At 41.7% G+C, this 22,340-nt stretch overlaps 1 gene segment (V, D, J or C); it reads left to right on the top strand.

The window, feature by feature from the left end:
- Window positions 1-12,283: 12,283 nt before the first annotated feature.
- LOC133114562 (Ig kappa-b4 chain C region-like) lies at window positions 12,284-15,664 on the top strand. The segment is given in 3 exon segments: window positions 12,284-12,303; window positions 13,222-13,346; window positions 15,075-15,664. Coding segments are annotated over 3 exon segments (462 nt in total).
- The last annotated feature ends 6,676 nt before the right edge of the window (window positions 15,665-22,340 follow it).

The raw sequence follows: 22,340 nt of genomic DNA, 5'->3' as shown, positions 1-22,340 counted from the left end.
GAGGAAGTCAGTGTCTTTTGAGCAAGAGGTTTTTGTACGGCTGGTGAATGAGTCTGTTCACTTCGGGTTCACTTTCGGTGGCGAAAAAAACTATCAATTGGAAGTAAGTAATCTCTCTTTCAGATATCGATATTTTTGCTATATTTCTGAATATACTGCAATTTTCGGACATTCAAACAAGATCATTTGAATTAGCCTGAATGAATTTTATTCCGTGCAGAACTAAATGAACTGCATTGGTTCATTCGGTTGAATCAAAGCGGCTCTGTAGCAGTTTGAAGTGCAGCCAGATGTTATTTGCGTCCCATTAAATGAAATATGATGATATAGCCTATCCATCATCATAACCGGACTATTTTGAATTCTAAAACTTAAAATTCCGAAGTCAAAGAGTTCTTTATTTTACATAGGCTACTTGATTGAAATAAGATCGCGCTTGATACGCGTTATGGTTGTATTGCTGATTCAATTTGATCGTTTTATCATATTCGATACACGTCTATTACATTACAAATTTCTGTTCTTTAGTCCCAAGCTCGTGACAAAACGTTCCGTAGCTACTCGACACCATTGGTTTGAGTCTTAAAAAAGGAGAAATGTCAATTTACTGAACATTTTTGCTGAATTGGTTAATCATTAAAAAAAGGTTATATTGTTGTCGTATTTAGTGCGTATTTATTTGGTAAATAAGACGGAACACAAATTAACCTTATTCTGAAGGTTTTCAGAGCATAATGCCATTATCGATTAAGATATTATTTTAATGTATAAATTTGAAGGATATGGCAATACAATCAGACAGTTGGAGCTGCAAAAGTGGAGCAAAATACAACTGAAACTACTCAAAAATGTTTTTGTTGTGGTGATGAATTTTTCATTGTAAAGTGCAGTCACAGGTTCTGATAATATTGTGCTACAGAAGTGTGTGTGGTTCAGCAACAGCTCTGTGGTGGGGATTGTATGAGACAGAGCAGCTCCTCTTCAGCAGAGAGAGGTGTGTATTCAGGGCAGTAACTCATTGTCGTCCCCTACAGTCCTGCGTGCAGTATCGCTGTCCCAGATCAGTGCCTCCCCCGTCAGCACCTGCAGTAGGTCTCAGCTGCAGCAGTGCAGTCTCTGTGCAGTCTGACTGAGGGAGGTTTTTGTACGGCTCTGTATCACTGTGTGAATACATATTGACTGTTGATGTTGTGATAACTCTGACAGTAATAATCTCCTGCATCTTCAGCCTGGACTCCAGTGATTTTCAGTGTAAACTGAGTCCCAGATCCACTCCCACTGAAACGATCAGGAATCCCAGACTGGCGAGTTGAGATAGAATAAATCAGAAGTTTAGGAGCCTGACCAGGTTTCTGAAGGTACCAGTAGAGGTAGCTGCTGTAAACACTCTGACTGAGTGTACAGCTGATAGAGACAGTGTCTCCCTGCTGAACAGCCTGAGCTGATGGAGACTGAGTCAGGACTACTTGAGCCATTGATTCTGAAAAAAAAAGCATGGAAATGGATGTCAATGCACATTAGTATTGTCAAACAAAACATTAGACCATAATGACATGGTTTTGAAAACACACATGTTGTTAAAGATGACATGAAGTACTACCAAAATGCTCAATTAAAATGTAAAATAATGTGTCACCTTGAGCAAGGAGTCCCAGCATCAGCAGCAGTAGAAAGACTGACATCACCATAATGCTGCCTGTGTCAGTGTCTGTGAAAGGACTGGACAGTCACTGATCAGGACTGGGGGTCTTAAAGTGTGTGGAGCAGTGAGGCAGGACAGGTATGCAAAGCCCCTTCCTCTATACAAATCCTGTCACACACAGTTAGAGGAGCTCTGATGTGTGAACAGCAGTGGGTATTAATGATAGCTTTTCTGAAACTATTTTACACTTTCATATCCATGTTACTGGTGAAATGTGACTGCATTTGTACTAATGTTTGTTAAAATGTGTTTATTAATACATTCCCATGTTGGGTGTTCTGATAGAAGTAGTTCTATGAGAGATCAGGAAGTCAGTGCCCTGAGAATGATCCAAATGCCATCCATCTGAAATGTGATCTAAGAACTAACAGTATTATGGTGTTTATTTCCCCTTTGTAACCATGAACACATACTTTCTTTATATTTTACACTGCAGTTTTTAGATGAGTAGAATGAGAAGCCTTGTGTTAAAACAGGGAATACTGGGCTAACTGTAGAAGGCACTGGAACGTTTTCCCGTCATATTTTCAACAGTGATTTTTTTCTGTTGTCCTCATTTTTTCTGTTCAATCATATTCATCACCAAATGTCATTTCTGCAATGTCCTCCATCACTTGGTGAGAGCACTGAAAAGCTGCTTCTCCCATACAGCACATTCTCCCAGCAACCCCTTCTTCTCCCACACTGCAGTTCACTCACTCAGATGCAGAGCCATTGTGATGGAGGACTGTACATCCTGTTCAGGGAGTGAATTATCCCAGAATGCCTCAGGATCTGCTCATTAATATTCATGTAACATTGATCAAAGTGAAAAAAAAAACCTTCTTTAGATCCTAAATTACTGGATGACGTACTCCCAGAATGATTCAGCCCGTCTGGTATTCAATGTTCCTAGACATTCACATGTCACCCCCTTGCTCAACAACCTCCACTGGCTGCCTGTTATGGCTTGCATCAAATTTAAAACTTTGGTGCTTGCATACCAGGCAGTTAAGGGATCAGCCCTGGTATATATTCAATCCCTTATCAAGACCTATACACCAACAAGACCCCTCCGTTCTGCCACTAAGTGCAGCCAGGCGCCTCCCCCTCGCCACACCTGCACTTCACACTCACGACTGCTGTCTGTCCTGGTCCCACGGTGGTGGAATGACCTCCCGGTGGATGTCAGAACGGCAGAGTCTCTGACCTCCATCAAGCGCAGACTGAAGACTCATCTCTTCAGGCTACACCTTTCCCTCCCCAACTCACCACCATGATTAGCCTTATACTGTATATGCCATAGACTGTAATGGCACTTATGTATAGTTTGTATAGATATTGTTACTTGTGTAGATATTGTTGTTTTTTGTATTAGCTATTGTATTGTTGTACTCAGGGTATTCTAGCTGCCAAATGTGGTATGCTAGTTTGGAAGTTGATTGTATTCTTCAAGGGTTCTGATTATCTGTATGTTTACACGAGGACTCGGAACTGTACTGTCCTCCTGTACATGTGTTTGATCTGCACTTCGTTGTACGTCGCTCTGGATAATAGCGTCTGCTAAATGCCATGTAAGCTAAAGTAACGGTAATCCTCTGAAAAGTACAAACACTCTTTTCAACATATTCACCATGTGTGTTGAGTATAGGGTCCCATCTCTGGTACAGTAAACATCATTAAATTGCAATTCACCATTTCTGTTTTTTGTTGAATCTGTGCATCTTTTCCTTGTGTTTACAAAGTGGTGAGTCGCCCTTTCTTTGTATGTTTTAGAAAAGATGAAACAAGTTGGTTCTGACCAATTCCCATGTGTAAAGGCTGTTCTCTCAATTAAAAATGTTTACTTATAAATGTATGGATTTTATAGTTTGGTTCTAACATTCACATTTAGAGAAAGTGTGTTAGGTTCGGGAATTGGAGAGTTATTATTGCACAAAGTAGTTCAGAGCAGAGCCCTTCAGTGTTACAGATCAGTGCCTCCCCCCTCAGCACCTGCAGTAGGTCCCAGCTGCAGCAGTGCAGTCTCTGTGCAGTCTGACTGAGGGAGGTTTTTGTACGGCTCTGTATCACTGTGTGAACACATCACCACTGTGGTAACTCTGACAGTAATAATCTCCAGAATCTTCAGGCTGGACTCCAGTGATTTTCAGTGTAAACTGAGTCCCAGATCCACTCCCACTGAAACGATCAGGAATCCCAGACTGGCGAGTTGTGGCGAGATATATCAGAAGTTTAGGAGCCTGACCAGGTTTCTGCAGGTACCAGCTGAGATAGTGGCCAGTGCTTGAGTGGTAGTAAACACTCTGACTGACTGTACAGCTGATAGAGACAGTGTCTCCCTGCTGAACAGCCTGAGCTGATGGAGACTGAGTCACAACTATATCTGCCATTGATTCTGAAAAAGAAAACAAAGAAATGTAGATCAGTGGACATTAATTAATTTCTAAACGCTGTGTCATATTCTAGCATATTTGAGTAGACAATGGCACTGTTGTGAAAAATTAGTGAATAAAATATAAAATATAACCAAAATCCCAAGTTAAAATGTTTGAATCTTACTTACCCTGAGCAAAGAGTTCCAGCATCAGCAGCAGTAGAAAGACTGACATCATCGTAATGCTTCCTGTGTCAGTGTCTGTGAAAGGACTGGACAGTCACTGATCAGTACTGGGGGTCTTAAAGTGTGTGGAGCAGTGAGGCAGGACAGATATGCAAAGCCCTTTCCTCTATACAAATCCTGTCACACACAGTTAGAGGAGCTCTGATGTGTGAACAGCAGGGGGTCTATCGAGGGCTGGGACATATTTTTTGGGGTGTATGAACTGAATGTATTCTGAAACCGAGCTGATTGACACCCTCCCACTGATCAGTTCTGTGTCCAATTCTGCTTCAAACAGTCAGCACTGGCCAGGTCTGAGTTTAACACCAGACTGTAGTTTCCTTTCTCTGATTATACTGCAGTGCTTTTACATCAGGAGCAACACTAGCACTCTGTTTTCCTCCTGTGGTTGGAGAGTGTAATGGCAGCTTGTGTGGTGTATGGAGGGAGAGCTCTGGAAGCAGAACCCATAGTGGTTCATCTACTCTCAAACAACACTCAATTCTGGAGGATTTGGGGGACAGGTCAATCCTGCATTACTTATTCAAATATGACACTAAGATTAGTCTTCCATGACCATGAAAGTGCCTCCTAAATCATGGCTACAACAAAGGACAATGCTTTCCCTTACCCCAACATCTAAGATAAAGAAAGAGAGAAATGTCTTTTGGTGTATCAGGGGGTGGGAGAGCATTCCTGGGGGTGGGAGAGCATTCCTCCCTCCATGTGCTCTTTATCAGTGGAGATCAGATCTGGCCTCAGCTGCACTTAGTTCAGCTGAACTTCACCAACCTGCCCCCACCCCCGCACCACCCCAAATCTCAGGCCCTGAACTCTGATGACCTTTCTGAATGATCTCTCTAATGTCTCAAAGATATTTTATCTCGTTGATTATTTGCATTCATTTCCAAAGATGCTGCGTGATTATTAGGAATGGATTATCCCAGAATGCATGGGGATCTCCTCATTGGTATTAACATTAATCAACGTGAATTTAGATTTTGCCCTGGCCAAACCTTTAATATCTACCAAAATTTCATTCAACATATTTCAAGTATGGGCTAAGAGTGTAAGACCCCATCTCTGGTACAGTGACCATCATTTACAATTTCAGTCTTTTGTTCAATTGCTGCATATTTTTCTTTTCTTCTTAAAGTGCTGATCAAGCTCCTTTTCCTTTTTTTTTTTTAGAAAAGATGAAGCTAATTAATTCTGACCAATACTTTTATTTGAACTGTGTTCCGTTCTTTTAAAATAATGATGGATTTTAACAGAAAACTTTGGATGTGCGAACATTAACATTTAGAGAAAGTGTAATATATTTGAGAATATAGGAGTTATTATTGCGTAAAGTAGTTCAGTGTTTTAGAGCAGAGCCCCTCAGTGTTACAGATCAGTGCCTCCCCCCTCAACACCTGCAGTAGGTCCCAGCTGCAGCAGTGCAGTCTCTGTGCAGTCTGACTGAGGGAGGTTTTTGCACATCAATATTATCAAACATGTGTCATAATCTGATACTTTTTTATTAGAACAAAAGGCACTGTTATGAAAAGAGTTGTAATGTGAAAAGTTAGCAAATAACATTTTAAATAGAACCAAAATCCCAAGTAAAAAAATGTTTTTATCTTGCTCACCCTGAACAAAGATTCCCAGCATCAGCAGTAGAAAAACTGACATCATCATAATGCTGCCTGTGTCAGTGTCTGTGAAAGGACTGGACAGTCACTGATCAGTACTGGGGGTCTTAAAGTGTGTGGAGCAGTGAGGCAGGACAGGTATGCAAAGCCCCTTCCTCTATACAAATCCTGTCACACACAGTGAGAGGAGCTCTGATGAGTGAACAGCAGTGGGTCTATAGAGGCCTGGGACGCGTGTATCATTTACTGCTGTTTTTACTCTGTCAAACATTTAAATGTCAAAGTAACGGTTTCTGACATTGACCTGTGTACATGAAGACATGTGAATATGCGTACATGGTCAAGAAGGGCTGAAGTGGATAGATTGTGTAAAATACGAGTTGAGTAAGTGTAGAAGTTTGTATTCTGATTGCAGTTTTTATGGGAGTTCAGAAAGTCAAGGACCTCAGTCAGGCACATGGAATTATTCAGTTACACTTTATCCATGTACATTTAATGAAAAGTGAAATACTGCATTTTTGTGTTTTTACGTGAATTCAGTCTGAAGAGCATCTTTGTTTCTTTTTTTTAACCAGGATTGATCTGTATTTCGTCCCTGATCTGTGTTTCCTCCATCAATGCTGGACGCACAGAGAAGCCAGCAGCCACTGATGTTCATTCAGCTCTGGAGCAGCTGAGCAGCACAGACACTGTGTCTGTGAGCTCACATTGTGCAGTTTGCTCAGGCAGACCGCTGGCACACAACCAACCAGAGGATTGACTTTTCCTCACTGACAAAGGGACAACTGGGCCAAATGAAGCCCTCCCTCCTGTGGTGACGATGCACACAGTTATACGAGGCCCTTTCACACAGCTGCTCACAGGATTGGACAGGACTGCATATCAGACTGTAGTTTCAGCTCTTTTATGATGGTGCTGGAGTATCAGATCAGAAGCAGCAGTGATGCTCTGACTGGTCAGGGTGTGTAACAGCAGCCTGTGTAATGTGTGCTGGGAGTGTTCTGGACAGAGTGACTCACTGTTCTGGACTGTGTGCTGTCCACTGCTGCTGGGTTCTGTGACATCTTGTGTTCATCTCATTACAATTAATTCATCTAGAAATTGGTATCTTATGTCAGAGCGCTGCTTCGGAACAACTGACATCTTTTGCCAATGGGAGTAATAATGAAGCAAAATATAAATTCTTCCCAATTAACACAGTGAGAGGAGCTCTGATGTGTGAACAGCAGTGGGTCTATAGAGGGCTGGGACACGTGCACTATTCACTGCAGCTTTAACTGAGTGTGCTGCAGAGACTGGATGCCCCGCCCAGATCTTTTCTCTCTTTCTCCTGTCACCTCTCCCAATTCCCAATGTCTGCAGCACCATGGACAGCACACACAGGCCAGAGTGGAGCAGCCTGGACAGACCTCTGTGATTACACCAGTTACTCAACACCTGGGAGCAGCCCAGAGAGAGCTCTGTGATTACACCAGTTACTCAACACCTGGGAGCAGCCCAGACAGAGCTCTGAGATTACACCAGTTACTCAACACCTGGAGTGACTCCAGCAGCACCTCAAGGCTCCCCACCGCTATGTTTTTGCTGTATTTTTAAAATATAGGCTACTGCAATTTTCCGACGTTCAGGAGTTCATCAGGAGTTCATTTCGTTGGTTCACTCGGTGCGCTCAAAGCGGCTCTGAAGCATTTTGAAGTGTAGCCAGATGTTATTTGTGGCACATTAATATCTACCAAAATTTCATTCAACATATTTCAAGTATGGGCTAAGAGTGTAAGACCCCATCTCTGGTACAGTGACCATCATTTACAATTTCAGTCTTTTGTTCAATCTCTGCATATTTTCCTTGTCTTTTTAAAGTGCTGATCAAGCTTCTTTTCCTTTTTTTTTTTTTTTTAGAAAAGATGAATCAAGTTAATTCTGACCAATACTTTGATCTGAACTGTGTTTCGTTATTTTAAAATAATGACGGATTTTAACAGAAAACTTTGGATGTAAGAACATTAACATTTAGAGAAAGTGTAATATATTTGAGAATATGGGAGTTATTATTGCACAAAGTAGTTCAGTGTTTTAGAGCAGAGCCCCTCAGTGTTACAGATCAGTGCCTCCCCCCTCAGCACCTGCAGTAGGTCCCAGCTGCAGCAGTGCAGTCTCTGTGCAGTCTGACTGAGGGAGGTTTTTGTACGGCTCTGTATCACTGTGTGAATACATATTGACTGTTGGGGTAGTGCAAACTTTGACAGTAATAATCTCCTGCATCTTCAGCCTGGACTCCAGTGATTTTCAGTGTAAACTGAGTCCCAGATCCACTCCCACTGAAACGATCAGGAATCCCAGACTGCCGAGTTGAAGAATAATAAATTAGAAGTTTCGGAGCCTGACCAGGTTTCTGCAGGTACCAGTGCAGATAGCTGCCACCGAGCACACTCTGACTGACTGTACAGCTGATAGAGACAGTGTCTCCCTGCTGAACAGCCTGAGCTGATGGAGACTGAGTCACAACTATTTCTGCCATTGATTCTGAAAAATAAAACAAAGAAATGTAGATCAGTGGACATTAATTAATTTCTAAACGCTGTGTCATATTCTGGCATATTTGAATAGACAATGGCACTGTTGTGAAAACAGTTGTATTGTGATTAGTAAATAAAATCTAAAATATAACCCAAATCCCAAATTAAAATGTTTTAATCTTGCTTACCCTGAGCAAAGAGTCCCAGCATCAGCAGCAGTAGAAAGACTGACATCATCATAATGCTGCCTGGGTCAGTGTCTGTGAAAGGACTGGACAGTCACTGATCAGTACAGGGGTTCTTAAAGTGTGTTGAGCAGAGAGGCAGGACAGGTATGCAAAGCCCCTTCCTCTATACAAATCCTGTCACACACAGTTAGAGGAGCTCTGATGTGTGAACAGCATTAGGTCTATAGAGGGCTGAGACATGTGCACTATTCACTGCTGCTTTTAACCAGATAAAAACATGTATTGTGTGTGTGGAGGCTACCCTACAAGTGGATGGATAAGTATTCCTTATGCGTCCAATATACAAACAGATGTCCAAACAATAATTCCGATTGAGGGGTGTTTCCATTTATTCCAATCCTCTTGTTCACAGATATGGGAGAGTTTATGTTACTGGTGCTGGTGATTGAAATATTGCTGTGCTGGATGCTGTAGCTGTGTGTTAGCGGCTGTTGCTCCCGTGCGTGTTCGTCTCCGAGAACGCTAAGAACCGTATCTCTTCACCATTCACACACCTTGTCCCCTTACCTGTGATCACCTGACCTAAAATGCACCCACCACCTCATGTGAATACCTGACACACCCAGTGTAGTGTGCCCCCAAAGTGGCTACAATAAATAAACTTAGAAACAAGTAAATACAACTTTCTGAAATTGGATTGCACTATTAGTGCTGTGTTATTGGTCACAGGGGACTAAGATTGTGAAAAATGTGTGTCTTATTCATGTTTCGAATGAACTTTAGTGTGTGTTCTGATGGAGGTTTCACTATCAGAAATAAGAAAGTCAGTGTTATCACACATGAACAGGCAATGATTCAAATGTGAAGTAACACAATATAATGGTGATTGTTTTGTCACCATGAGCTGGTCCTTCCATAACATTTGACACTTTCAGATTATTAGAATGAGAAATCTTGCTTTAAAAGAGGGGATACTTGGCTAACTGTAGAAGGACACTTTCTACTTCATCTCTCTGATTACTCTGACATTTTCTCCAGTCCAGCTTTGGAATTATTTCCAACATATTTTCATTAGTGATTTCTTTCTTTTGTCCTAATTTAGTATGTTGGATCATGTTTATCAACAAATGTCATTTCTGCAATGTCCTCCATCACTTGGGGAGAGCACTGAAAAGCTGCTTCTCCCATACAGCACATTCTCCCAGCAGCCCCTTGTTTTCCCAAACTGCAGTTCACTCACTCAGATGCAGAGCCATTGTGATGGAGGGCTGTTCATCCTGTTCAGCTAATACAGGCAGCCTGCAGACTGCAGGTGAGCAGAAGAAAGGCTCTTGTGTGATAAGACAGGGGAAGCCGAGCCGATTGACACCCTCCCACTGATCAGTTCTGTGGCCAATTCTGCACTCCCTTGTGGGGCTGCTTCAAACAGTCAGCACTGGCCAGGTCTGAGTTTAACACCAGACTGTAGTTTCCGCTCCCTGATTATACTGTAGTGCTTCTACATCAGGAGCAACAGTAGCACTTTGTCACCCTCCTGTGGTGGGAGAGTGTAAAGGCAGCTTGTGTGGTGTATGGAGAGAGAGCTCTGAAAGCAGAACCCATAGTGGTTCCTCTACAGTCAAACAACACTGAATTCTGGAGGATTTGGGGGGCAGGTCAATCCTGCATTACCTATTCGAAATTTCACTGAACATAATCTTCAATAACCATGAAAGTGCCTCCTAAATCCTGGCTACAACAAAGAACAATGCTTTCCCTTACCCCTACATCTAAGATAAAGAAAGAGAAAAAACAAAAATTATGATTTAGCCCTGGTCAAACCTTGAAAATGCAAAAAGAATTCAGTTTAACATAGTTCATGGGTGGGCTATGAGTCCAAGACCCCATCTCTGGTACAGTGACCATAATTCACAATTTCAGTCTTTTGTTCAATCTCTGCATATTTTCCTTTTTTTTGCAAAATGGTGTCCAAGTCATTGTCATAAGTGTTCCATCAATGACATAATTTTGCTGATGAAATAATAACAGATTTTAAGAGAAAGCAGTGGATGTGCCAATATTAACATTTAGCAAACATGTGTGCAGTTTGAGAATATGAGAGATATTATTGCACAAAACAGTTCAGTGTCCATGTTTTAGAGCAGAGCCCCTCAGTGTTACAGATCAGTGCCTCCCCCCTCAGCACCTGCAGTAGGTCCCAGCTGCAGCAGTGCAGTCTCTGTGCAGTCTGACTGAGGGAGGTTTTTGTACGGCTCTGTATCACTGTGTGAACGGCCAGCTACTACCGATGTTATGTACACTCTGACAGTAATAATCTCCTGCATCTTCAGCCTGGACTCCAGTGATTTTCAGTGTAAACTGAGTCCCAGATCCACTCCCACTGAAACGATCAGGAATCCCAGACTGGCGAGTTGTGGCGAGATATATCAGAAGTTTAGGAGCCTGACCAGATTTCTGAAGGTACCAGTGCAGATAGTGGCCATAGCTTGAGTGGTAGTAAACACTCTGACTGACTGTACAGCTGATAGAGACAGTGTCTCCCTGCTGAACAGCCTGAGCTGATGGAGACTGAGTCACAACTATGTCTGCCATTGATTCTGAAAACGAAAACAGAGAAATATAGGTCATTGGACATTAATATTTTCAAACACTGTGTCATATTCTGACATATTTGAATGTACAATAATGGCAATGTTGTGAAAAAAGTTGTATTGTGAAAAGTAATGAAATAAAACGTATCATTTAACAAAAATCACAAATTAAAATGTTTGAATCTTACTCACCCTGAACAAAGAGTCCCAGCATCAGCAGCAGTAGAAAGACTGACATCATCATAATGCTGCCTGTGTCAGTGTCTGTGAAAGGACTGGACAGTCACTGATCAGTACTGGGGGTCTTAAAGTGTGTGGAGCAGTGAGGCAGGACAGGTATGCAAAGCCCCTTCCTCTATACAAATCCTGTCACACACAGTGAGAGGAGCTCTGATGTGTGAACAGTAGTGGCTCTATAGAGGGCAGGGACACGTTCATTCTTCACTGCTGTTTTTAATCTTTCAAATGTCAAATGTCAAAATAGCAGTTTCTGACAGTGAACTGTGTACAAGAAGACATGTAAATATGCGTACATGGTCAAGAAGGGCTGAAGTGGTAAGATTGTGTAAAATATGAGTTGAGTAAATGTACATGTTTTGTATTCTGATTGCAGATTTCATAGGAGTTCAGAAACTCAAGGACCTCATTCAGGCTCATGGAATTATTCAGTTTCAGTAAATCCATATGCATTTAATGAAAAGTGAAATTCTGTATTCATGTGTTTTTACGTGAATTCACTCTGAAGAGCATCTTACTCTGTATTTAATACAATAGCATTTCAATAAGTTCAAATTAAGCAGCTTGGGGGAAACAGAGCTGTCCACAGAAACCCTTATTTGATGTTCACACCAGGATTGATCTGTATTTCGTCCCTGATCTGTGTTTCCTCCATCAATGCTGGACGCACAGAGAAGCCAGCAGCCACTGATGTTCATTCAGCTCTGGAGCAGCTGAGCAGCACAGACACTGTGTCTGTGAGCTCACATTGTGCAGTTGGCTCAGGCAGACCGTTGGCACACAACCGACCAGAGGATTGACTTTTCCTCACTGAGAAAGGGGCAACTGGGCCAAATGAAGCCCTCCCTCCTGTGGTGACGATGCACACAGTTATACGAGGCCCTTTCACACAGCTGCTCACAGGATTGGACAGGACTGCATATCAGACTGTAGTTTCAGCTCTTTTATGATGGTGCTGGAGTATCAGATCAGAAGCAGCAGTGATGCTCTGACTGGTCAGGGTGTGTAACAGCAGCCTGTGTAATGTGTGCTGGGAGTGTTCTGGACAGAGTGACTCACTGTTCTGGACTGTGTGCTGTCCACTGCTGCTGGGCTCTGTGCCATCTTGTGTTCTACTCACTTACAATGAATACATTTTGAAATTGGTGTCTTGTGCAACTGACATATTTTGCCAATGGGAGTAATTATGAAGCAAAGAAAATATAAATTCTTCCCAATTAAATTCCCAATCAATGGTTTGGATGTGGCGGCACGGATGGTGCAGTGGGTAGCACTGCCGCCTCACAGCAAGGAGGTCCTGGGTTCGAATCCCGTCGGCCGGGGCCTCTCTGTGCGGAGTTTGCATGTTCTCCCCGTGTCTGCGTGGGTTTCCTCCGGGTACTTCGGTTTCCTCCCACAGTCCAAAGACATGCACGTTAGGCTGATTGGAGAGTCTAAATTGCCCGTAGGTATGAGTGTATGAGTGTGTTACTGTTTCAGCGCCACTAAGATATATATGTTTAGGAGTTGGTAGTGTTCTGAATAATTAATCAGACGCTGTTTCACTGAACTTTGGCTCACATTTATATGCAAATCTGAATGTGTTCTGTACAAGAATTTTGGCAGCTCAACACTTGCCAAATTCATTTTGATGAAGAAATAAAATAATTACTTCATATTCTTTGTGGTCAAAGATAAAAACAATTGTTGAATTAATGAGGAGAACCCTGTATCCACTTCTTGATCAGCTTTCTGAATATCATCTTAACTATCGTTTCACAATTGTCCAGCAGGGGACTTACGAACACTGCACAGTCGATCAACCATCTGTACAACTGGCAGGTTTTTGTACAGCCAGTTAATCAGACTCAACCACTGTGGTGGACTTTCGGTGGCGGGACCAAACTGGAAATCGGCAGTAAGTTTCTACACAATAAGACTTTTCAAGATTTTCCGCAGAAATAGTTGGAGATTCGATCAGTTGTTATACATTAATTTTGCTGAAAGGTTTTTTGAATTGCGAGCATTGTATATTTCTATCTTATTACAACCGAGTCAGTCGTTAAAATACACAGAAAAACAACATGAATTTGAAAAAAAAAGCTCAAGAGAGTGCGATACATTTGTGTAGGATATGCCGACATAAAAAGTTAATGCTGTGCTGTTACACATTATAAATGGGAAGTCAGAATGAAATAGGCACAGACTGTCTCTTGAGTGAGAGGTTTTTGTACGGCTGGTGAATGAGTCTGTATCACTGTGGCGCACTTTCGGTGGCGGAACAAAACTGTCAATTGGACGTAAGTAATTTCTCTTTCAGACACATCCATATCGATGTTTTTCCTTTCCTTTTTAGAATTTTCTCATTTTCCGACGTTCGATGTCGTGAATCAAAATTTGTATATTTTTCTTGAAGCTTAAAAAGCCAGAATCCTTCTAAGATTAGCCATTGATTTCAAATGATTTTTAATCTTGCCCACAGTAACGCTCAGCAGAATCGAATACATTTGCGTATGATCCATAAATGGAAAAGGAAATGTTTTACAAACAATTGGTTGACTCGTTTGAAAAGCGGCGTGAATTCAGAATGCATGGAAAAGGCATAGGACGGCAATGTCTCTTGAGCGAGAGGTTTTTGTGCGGCTGCTGAATGAGTCTGTACTTTGGGTGGCGGAATAAAACTGTCAATTGGAAGTAAGTAATCTCTCTTTCGGATAGGCTTCGTCCATAGATCTATGTTTTTGCTGTATTTTTTTAATATAGGCTACAGAAATTTTCCGACGTTACATGTGGGAAATTAAAATGTTAATCTTCCTGATGCTTGAGTGAGCAAAAACACGAATAGCTGAAGATCGGCAATCATTTGAAATCATTTTTAAAGTCGTCCACGGGATTCAAACTGTCGCGTTGACAGGAATTCAGGAATTAATTTAATTGGATCGCTCGGTGCGCTCAAAGTGGCTCTGGAGAATTTTGAACTGTAGCCAGCTGTTATTTGTGGCACATTAAAGTAAATATAATACAGTAGAAATCATGATGTAGCCTATCCATCGTCATAACCGTACTATTTAATATACTAAATGCACATTACTAAAACTTGAAATGCCTAAGTCATAGAGTTATTAATTTTACATAGGATAGGCCTACTTTAAAATGAAATAGGATCATACACTTGATACAAGTTATGGTTGGTTTGCTGATTTAATTCGTTATTATACGCATTTTACTCATTAGACATTGTCGATAATTTTGTAATCATATTATCATAATATTTGACCGCATTATTATATGAATAACTCGTCTATTACACATTCCTGTTCTGTAGTCCCAGGCTCATGTCATAACATTCCGTAGCTACTCTACACCTGTGGTTTGAATCATAAAAAAGAGAAATATCAATGTATTGAACATTTTTGGTGAATTGGCTAATTGATAAGATTTTTTTTTTATTTTGTGCGTATTTAGTTAGTAAATGTGAAGGACCACAAAGAAACCTTATTCTGTAGTTTTTCAGAGCATAATACTATTATCTATTAATACATTATGTTGTAAGCATAAAGTATAGATTATACGGATATGGCAATGAAATATCAGACAGTTGGAGCTGTGTCCACTCTCTGAGCTCATGTCTCTCTGTGTCTCCCAGGTGACACAGTTCCCACCCTCACAGTCCTGCCCCCCTCCAGTGTGGAGCTGAAGCAGGGAAAGGCCACACTGGTGTGTCTGGCCAACAAGGGCTTCCCCTCAGACTGGACTCTGCGCTGGAAAGTGGACGACGCCAGCTGGAGCTCGGGCGTGGCCGGGAGTGTGGGGGTCCTGGGGAATGACGGCCTGTACAGCTGGAGCAGCTCGCTGACTCTCAGTGCGGGAGACTGGATGAAGGCGGGGTCACTGACCTGTGAGGCCACAAAGGGCTCCCAGTCTGCCCCCCCTCAGACACTGAGGAGAGCCCACTGTTCTTAGTAGGCCGGGTGGAGGCCCAGCTCACACACTCTGATCACACTGTTTTTACCCTGTTCTGCCCTCAGCCTCTCTGCTCCTTACTGCTGTCACACTGAGCTGAGCCTGTGTGTGAATCCTTCCTCCAGCCTGAGCTTCCAGTGCTAATATCTCTCATGTGCTCTGCTTGTGTTCATTAAAACAAATATGCACACGTGTGCTCTTATTTGTGTTTGTGTGGTTTTGAGAATAGCTGTTAGATCAATTTCATTGACATAATAAAGACTCTTTGAAGAACTACTGTGTCTCTGGCAGTTATTATAAAAATGGAGGTTTGTGCTTCTGATGATACTGTGATTTTGGGGGTTCCCTTTCTCTGATTAAATCATAATTATATTCTTGGCACTGAAAATACTTTTACAAAACACTCAAAAATGAATATGAGATGATAATGATAGATCGCTTTAAGTAAATTGAAAAAAAGATATATTTTTGTACCTATTTTTTTAATTCATATTAATTCCCAGATATGTAGAGTGTTCGTGACATAAGTGACTGCAGAAACCACACAGAAATGCATGCTGGGTGTTAATTTATTTGAAAATACTGTAATAATTACATGGATTGCTTTGTCCAAATAAAATGATAATAGCACATGATCTATAAGAAATACCCCAGCTCTGGAGGCCTGCTGAGAGGAGCAGTGATGTGTGCAGCGTGCTCAGAGCACTTCTGTACAGCAGGATGTGTGCTCAGCTCACACTAACCCCCTGGGGACGGCCCAGACACCTGGCCACAGTGCTGCTCTATTCTGAGATTGAGTCAGTCCCACTGAGGGACAGCAGAACCAGCCTGCCCCGCCCTGCACATGCAAATCTGAGTTTCACTCCCACTGCTCACAGTTTCTCAGCCCAAAATACCCAGCACTGAGACAGCTGTTTGAACATGAGGAGGTGGAGGGCTCATTTCTGTAGTGAGGTGAGAAAGGGAGGGGGCTGTACCTCACACCTGCTTTAGCATCAGTCTCAGATTAGAGATTTCATGTCTGGAGGTTGGGTTTTGTTCATTCTCTTACCTCTGATACATCAATGTCAGCACCGAGGGCATTCATTACAATTAAAACAGTGAAGTGAACAGATTTGCACTAATGCCTTCAACACTTCAACCTGGTGACATATCCCAGTTTGGGTGCTGTTCTGATATTCATGATTTGAATGAGATACGTCTGTTTGTGTTTCTTCCTTGACCTGTAAGCCACCTTTGATATTCTGAGATCCATGAGATTCTGCTCTCATCGCTGACTGGGATGGGTGTCACAGGATCTGCACTTGCATGGTTTTTTTCCTACCTCTCTGGTCGTTCCTACCAGGTGACTTAGAGGTCCCATAGGGCTCAGTTCCTGGTCCTCTCCTCTTGTCTCTTTACACCATGTCTCTTGGTTATGTTATCTCTTGACTTTTCTTACCATTCTTATGCTGATGACACTCAACCCTTTCTTTCCTTCCCTCCAAATACCTAGGTCACCATACTGATATCTGCCTATTTGGCTGATATCTCTATGTTACATTACATTACATTATTGGCATTTGGCAGACGCTCTTATCTAGAGCGACGTACAACAAAGTGCATTCCCATAACCAGGGATAATTTTGCTGAAAGGCCCTAGAGGGAAGTACAATTTCAACTGCTACCTGTACAACAAAGATAAGGACGAGGGCCTTTTTTTTTTTTTTTTTTGAACAAAAAACAATAGTTAACTTAGTGACCAATGTTAACAATCCAAACACTGCTTATCTAGCCAACTAAAAATACTGATACACAAAGCAAGTCACAGAGAATACAATTAAGGTTCACAGGGAGGTAGGGAGGGATGGGGAGAGGTGCTGCTTGAAGAGGTGTGTCTTCAGCTTGCGTTTGAAGGTGGGGAGATGTATGTGTATGACTTCCCACCACCTGTAGCTTAACCTTGGCAAGACTGAGCTTCTCTACATCCCTGCCAAATCCTCTCTGACACTTGCCCTCTCACTGATTGTGGAGGACTTTGCAATATCCTTCTGCCATATGGCCAAGAATCTTGGCGTGACTCTTGAGAACCACATCACCCTCACTCCATGTGGATCCTCCACTGCCAGAACCTGCAGGTTCTCCCTCTACAATATACGCTGTATCCGGCATTTCCTGACAGAGAAAGCCACCCAGCTCCTAGCTCCTAGTAAATATCCTGTAAATATCCCCTTTCAGAAAATTGAAGGTGCACAATGCCACATTTTTCACTGAACTTAAACATTTTCTGGAAATAAAAATCCTTTACTGAAATACTGTGATGTTTTGTTACAGAAGTGTGTTTGGTACACTTTGTGATCCTATAATATTGTGCTACAGTAGTGTGTGTGGTTCAGTCGCAGCTCTGTGGTGGGGATTGAATGTGACACAGAGCAGCTCCTCTTCAGCTCAAAGAGGTGTGTATTCAGGACTGTAACTCATTGTCGCCCCCTACAGCCCTGCGTGCAGTATTGCTGTCCCAGATCAGTGCCTACCCCCTCTGCACCTGCAGTCGGTCCCAGCTGCAGCAGTGCAGTCTCTGTGCAGTCTGACTGAGGGAGGTTTTTGTACGGCTCTGTATCACTGTGTGATCACACCACCACTGTGGTAACTCTGACAGTAATAATCTCCTGCATCTTCAGCCTGGACTCCAGTGATTTTCAGTGTAAACTGAGTCCCAGATCCACTACCGCTGAAACGATCAGGAATCCCAGACTGGCGAGTCGAGATATCATGTATCAGAAGTTTAGGAGCCTGACCAGGTTTCTGCTGGTACCAGTGGAGGTCGTTACTGTAAACACTCTGACTGAGTGTACAGCTGATAGAGACAGTGTCTCCCTGCTGAACAGCCTGAGCTGATGGAGACTGAGTCAGGACTACTTGAGCCATTGATTCTGAAAAAGAAAGAATGGAAATGGATGTCAATGCACATTAGTATTGTCAAACAAAACATTAGACCATAATGACACGGTTTTGAAAACACACATGTTGTTAAAGATGATATGAAGTACTACCAAAATCCTTAGTTAAAATGTTAAATAATTTCTCACCCTGAGCAAGGAGTCCCAGCATCAGCAGCAGTAGAAAGACTGACATCATCATAATGCTGCCTGTGTCAGTGTCTGTGAAAGGACTGGACAGTCACTGATCAGTACTGGGGGTCTTAAAGTGTGTGGAGCAGTGAGGCAGGACAGGTATGCAAAGCCCCTTCCTCTATACAAATCCTGTCACACACAGTGAGAGGAGCTCTGATGTGTGAACAGCAGTGGGTCTATAGAGGGCTGGGACACGTGTACTATTCAATACTTCTTTTAATCTGTCAAACATTCAAATGTCCAAATAATAGTTTCTGGCATTTAACTGTGTACATGGAGACATGGGAAGATGTGTACATAGTCAAGAAAGGATGAAGTTGTCGTAACATACAAATCCTGTCACACACAGTTAGAGGAGCTCTGATGTGTGAACAGCAGTGGGTATTAATTTAAGCTTTGCTGAAATTATATTACACTTTCATATCCTTGTTACTGCTGAAATGTGACTGCATTTGTACTTATCTTTGTTAAAATGTGTTTATTAATACAGTCCCATGTTGGATGTTCTGATAGAAGTAGTACTATGAGAGAAGTCAGTGCCCCGAGAATTATTCAAATGCAATCCATCTGAAATGTGATCTAAGAACTAACTGTATTATGGTGTTGATTTCCCATTTGTCACCATGAACAGATACTTTCTTTATATTTGACAATGTAGTTTTCAGATGAGTAGAATGAGAGCCTTGTGTTGACACAGGGAATTCTGGGCTAACTGTAGAAGGCACTGGAACGTTTTCCCGTCATATTTTCAACAGTGAATTTTTTCTGTTGTCCTATGTTCAATCATATTCATCAGCAAATGTCATTTCTGCAATGTCCTCCATCACTTGGTGAGAGCACTGAAAAGGTGCTTCTCCCATACAGCACATTCTCCCAGCAACCACTTCTTTTCCCACACTGCAGTTCACTCACTCAGCACTAGCCAGGTCTGAGTTTAACAGCAGACTGTAGTTTCCTCTCTCCGATTATACTGTCGTGCTTTAACATCAGGAGCAACAGTAGTTCTCTGTCTCTCTCCTGTGGTGGGAGAGTGTAATGGCAGCTTGTGTGGTGTATGGAGAGAGAGCTCTGGAAGCAGAACCCATAGTGGTTCCTCTTTAGACAAACAACACTGAATTCTGGGGGATTTGGGGGACAGGTCAATCCTGCATTACTTATTCAAAATTTCACTGAACATAATCTTCAATTACCATGAAAGTGCCTCCCAAATCATGGCTACAACAAAGAATAATGCTTTCCCTTACCCCTACATCTAAGACAAAGAAAGAGAAAAAACAAAAATTATGATTTTGCCCTGGTCAAACCTTGAATATGTAAAAACATTCCTTTTTACATAGTTCATGTTTGGGCTATGAGTCTAAGCCCCCATCTCTGGTATAGTGACCATAATTCACAATTTCAGTCTTTTGTTCAATCTCTGCATTTTTTCCTTGTGTTTCCAAAATATCACTGTTCCTTATTTTGTTTAAGGAAATACAAAGTGAATTGATTCTGACCAATTCATTCATAAGTGTTTTCCTTCGATTACATATTTTTGCTTATGAAATAATAACGGATTTTAAGAGAAAGCATTGAATGTGCCAACATTAACATTTAGTAAACATGTGTTAGGTTTGAGAATAAGAGAGTTATCACTGCAAAAAATAGTTCACTGTCCGTGTTTTAGAGCAGAGCCCCTCAGTGTTACAGATCAGTGCCTCCCTCCTCAGCACCTGCAGTAGGTCCCAGCTGCAGCAGTGCAGTCTCTGTGCAGTCTGACTGAGGGAGGTTTTTGTACGGCTCTGTATCACTGTGTGAATACATATTGACTGTTGGGGTAGTGAAAACTCTGACAGTAATAATCTCCTGCATCTTCAGCCTGGACTCCAGTGATTTTCAGTGTAAACTGAGTCCCAGATCCACTCCCACTGAAACGATCAGGAATCCCAGACTGGCGATTTGTGATGCCAAAAATGAGAGGTTTAGGAGCCTGACCAGGTTTCTGCAGGTACCAGTGGAGTTCGTTGCTGTAAACACTCTGACTGAGTGTACAGCTGATAGAGACAGTGTCTCCCTGCTGAACAGCCTGAGCTGATGGGGACTGAGTCAAGACTACTTGAGCCATTGATTCTGAAAAAGAAAGCATGGAAATGGATGTCAATGCACGTTAGTATTGTCAAACAAAACATTCGACCATAATGACACGGTTTTGAAAACACACATGTTGTTAAAAAACAGCAAAGATGAAAGTACTACCAAAATCTTGAGTTAAAATGAAAAATAATTTCTCACCCTGAGCAAAGACTCCCAGCATCAGCAGCAGTAGAAAGACTGACATCATCATATTGCTGCTTATGTCTGTCTGTGAAAGGACTGGACAGTCACTGATCAGTACTGGGGGTCTTAAAGTGTGTGGAGCAGTGAGGCAGGACAGGTATGCAAAGCCCCTTCCTCTATTCAAATCCTATCGCACACAGTTAGAGGAGCTCTGATGTGTGAACAGCAGTGGGTATAAATTGAAGCTTTGCTGAAATTATATTACTCTTTCATTTCCTTGTTACTGCTGAAATGTGACTGCATTTGTACTAATGTTTGTTAAAATGTGTTTATTAATACATTCCCATGTGGGGTGTTCTGATAGAAGAAGTTATAAGAGAGATCAGGAAGTCAATCCATCTGAAATGTGATCTAAGAACTAACAGTATTATGGTGTTTATTTCCCATTTGTCACCATGAACAGATACTTTATTTATATTTGACATTGTAGTTTTCAGATGAGTAGAATGAGAGCCTTGTATTAACACAGGGAATACTGGGCTAACTGTAGACGGCACTGGAACGTCTTCCCTTCATATTTTCCACAGTGATTTTTTCATGTTGTCCTAATTTTTTCTGTTTCTTCTCCCACACTGCAGTTCACTCACTCAGATGCAGAGCCATTGTGATGGAGAGCTGTACATCCTGTTCAGGGAGTGAATTATCCCAGTATGCCTCAGGATCTCCTCATTAATATTCATGTAACATTGATCAAAGTGAAAAAAAAAACCTTCTTTAGATCCTAAATTACTGGATGACATACTCCTGGTTATCCTCTGAAAAGTACAAGCACTCTCTTCAACACATTCACCATGTGCATTGAGTCTAGGGTCCCATCTCTGGTACAGTAAATATAATTAAATTGCAAATTACCATTTCTGTTTTTTTCTCAATCTGTGCATCTTTTCCTTGTGTTTACAAAGTTGTGAGTCGCCCTTTCTTTGTATGTTTTAGAAAAGATGAAACAAGTTGGTTCTGACCAATTCCCATGTGTTCTCTCAATTAAAAATGTTTGCTTTTAAATGTATCGATTTTATGGTTTGGTAACATTCACATTTAGAGAAAGTGTGTTAGGTTTGGGAATTGGAGAGTTATTATTGCACAAAGTAGTTCAGAGCCGAGCCCTTCAGTGTTACAGATCCAATGATTTTCAGTGTAAACTGAGTCCCAGATCCACTATCACTGAAATGATCAGGAATCCCAGACTGGCGAGTTGTGGCGAGATATATCAGGAGTTTAGGAGCCTGACCAGGTTTCTGCAGGTACCAGTGGAGGCAGTTGCCACTGTAAACACTCTGACTGACTGTACAGCTGATAGAGACAGTGTCTCCCTGCTGAACAGCCTGAGCTGATGGAAAACAATGAAATGGATGTCAATGCACATTAATATTACCAAACACTCGGTAATATTTGTTAATATTCTAAAATTCAACAAAAAATAATGGCATTGTTCTGAAAAGAGTTGTTTTGTGAAAACTCAGAAAATAAAACGTAAAATTTAACCAAAATCACAAGTTAAAATGTTTCAATCTTGCTCACCC

Source organism: Conger conger, chromosome 2 (assembly GCF_963514075.1).
Source record: "Conger conger chromosome 2, fConCon1.1, whole genome shotgun sequence".
Taxonomy (NCBI): Eukaryota; Metazoa; Chordata; class Actinopteri; order Anguilliformes; family Congridae; genus Conger; species Conger conger.
The sequence above is the reverse complement of the archived record's forward strand: the minus strand, read 5'-3'. Positions and strand labels throughout refer to the sequence as shown.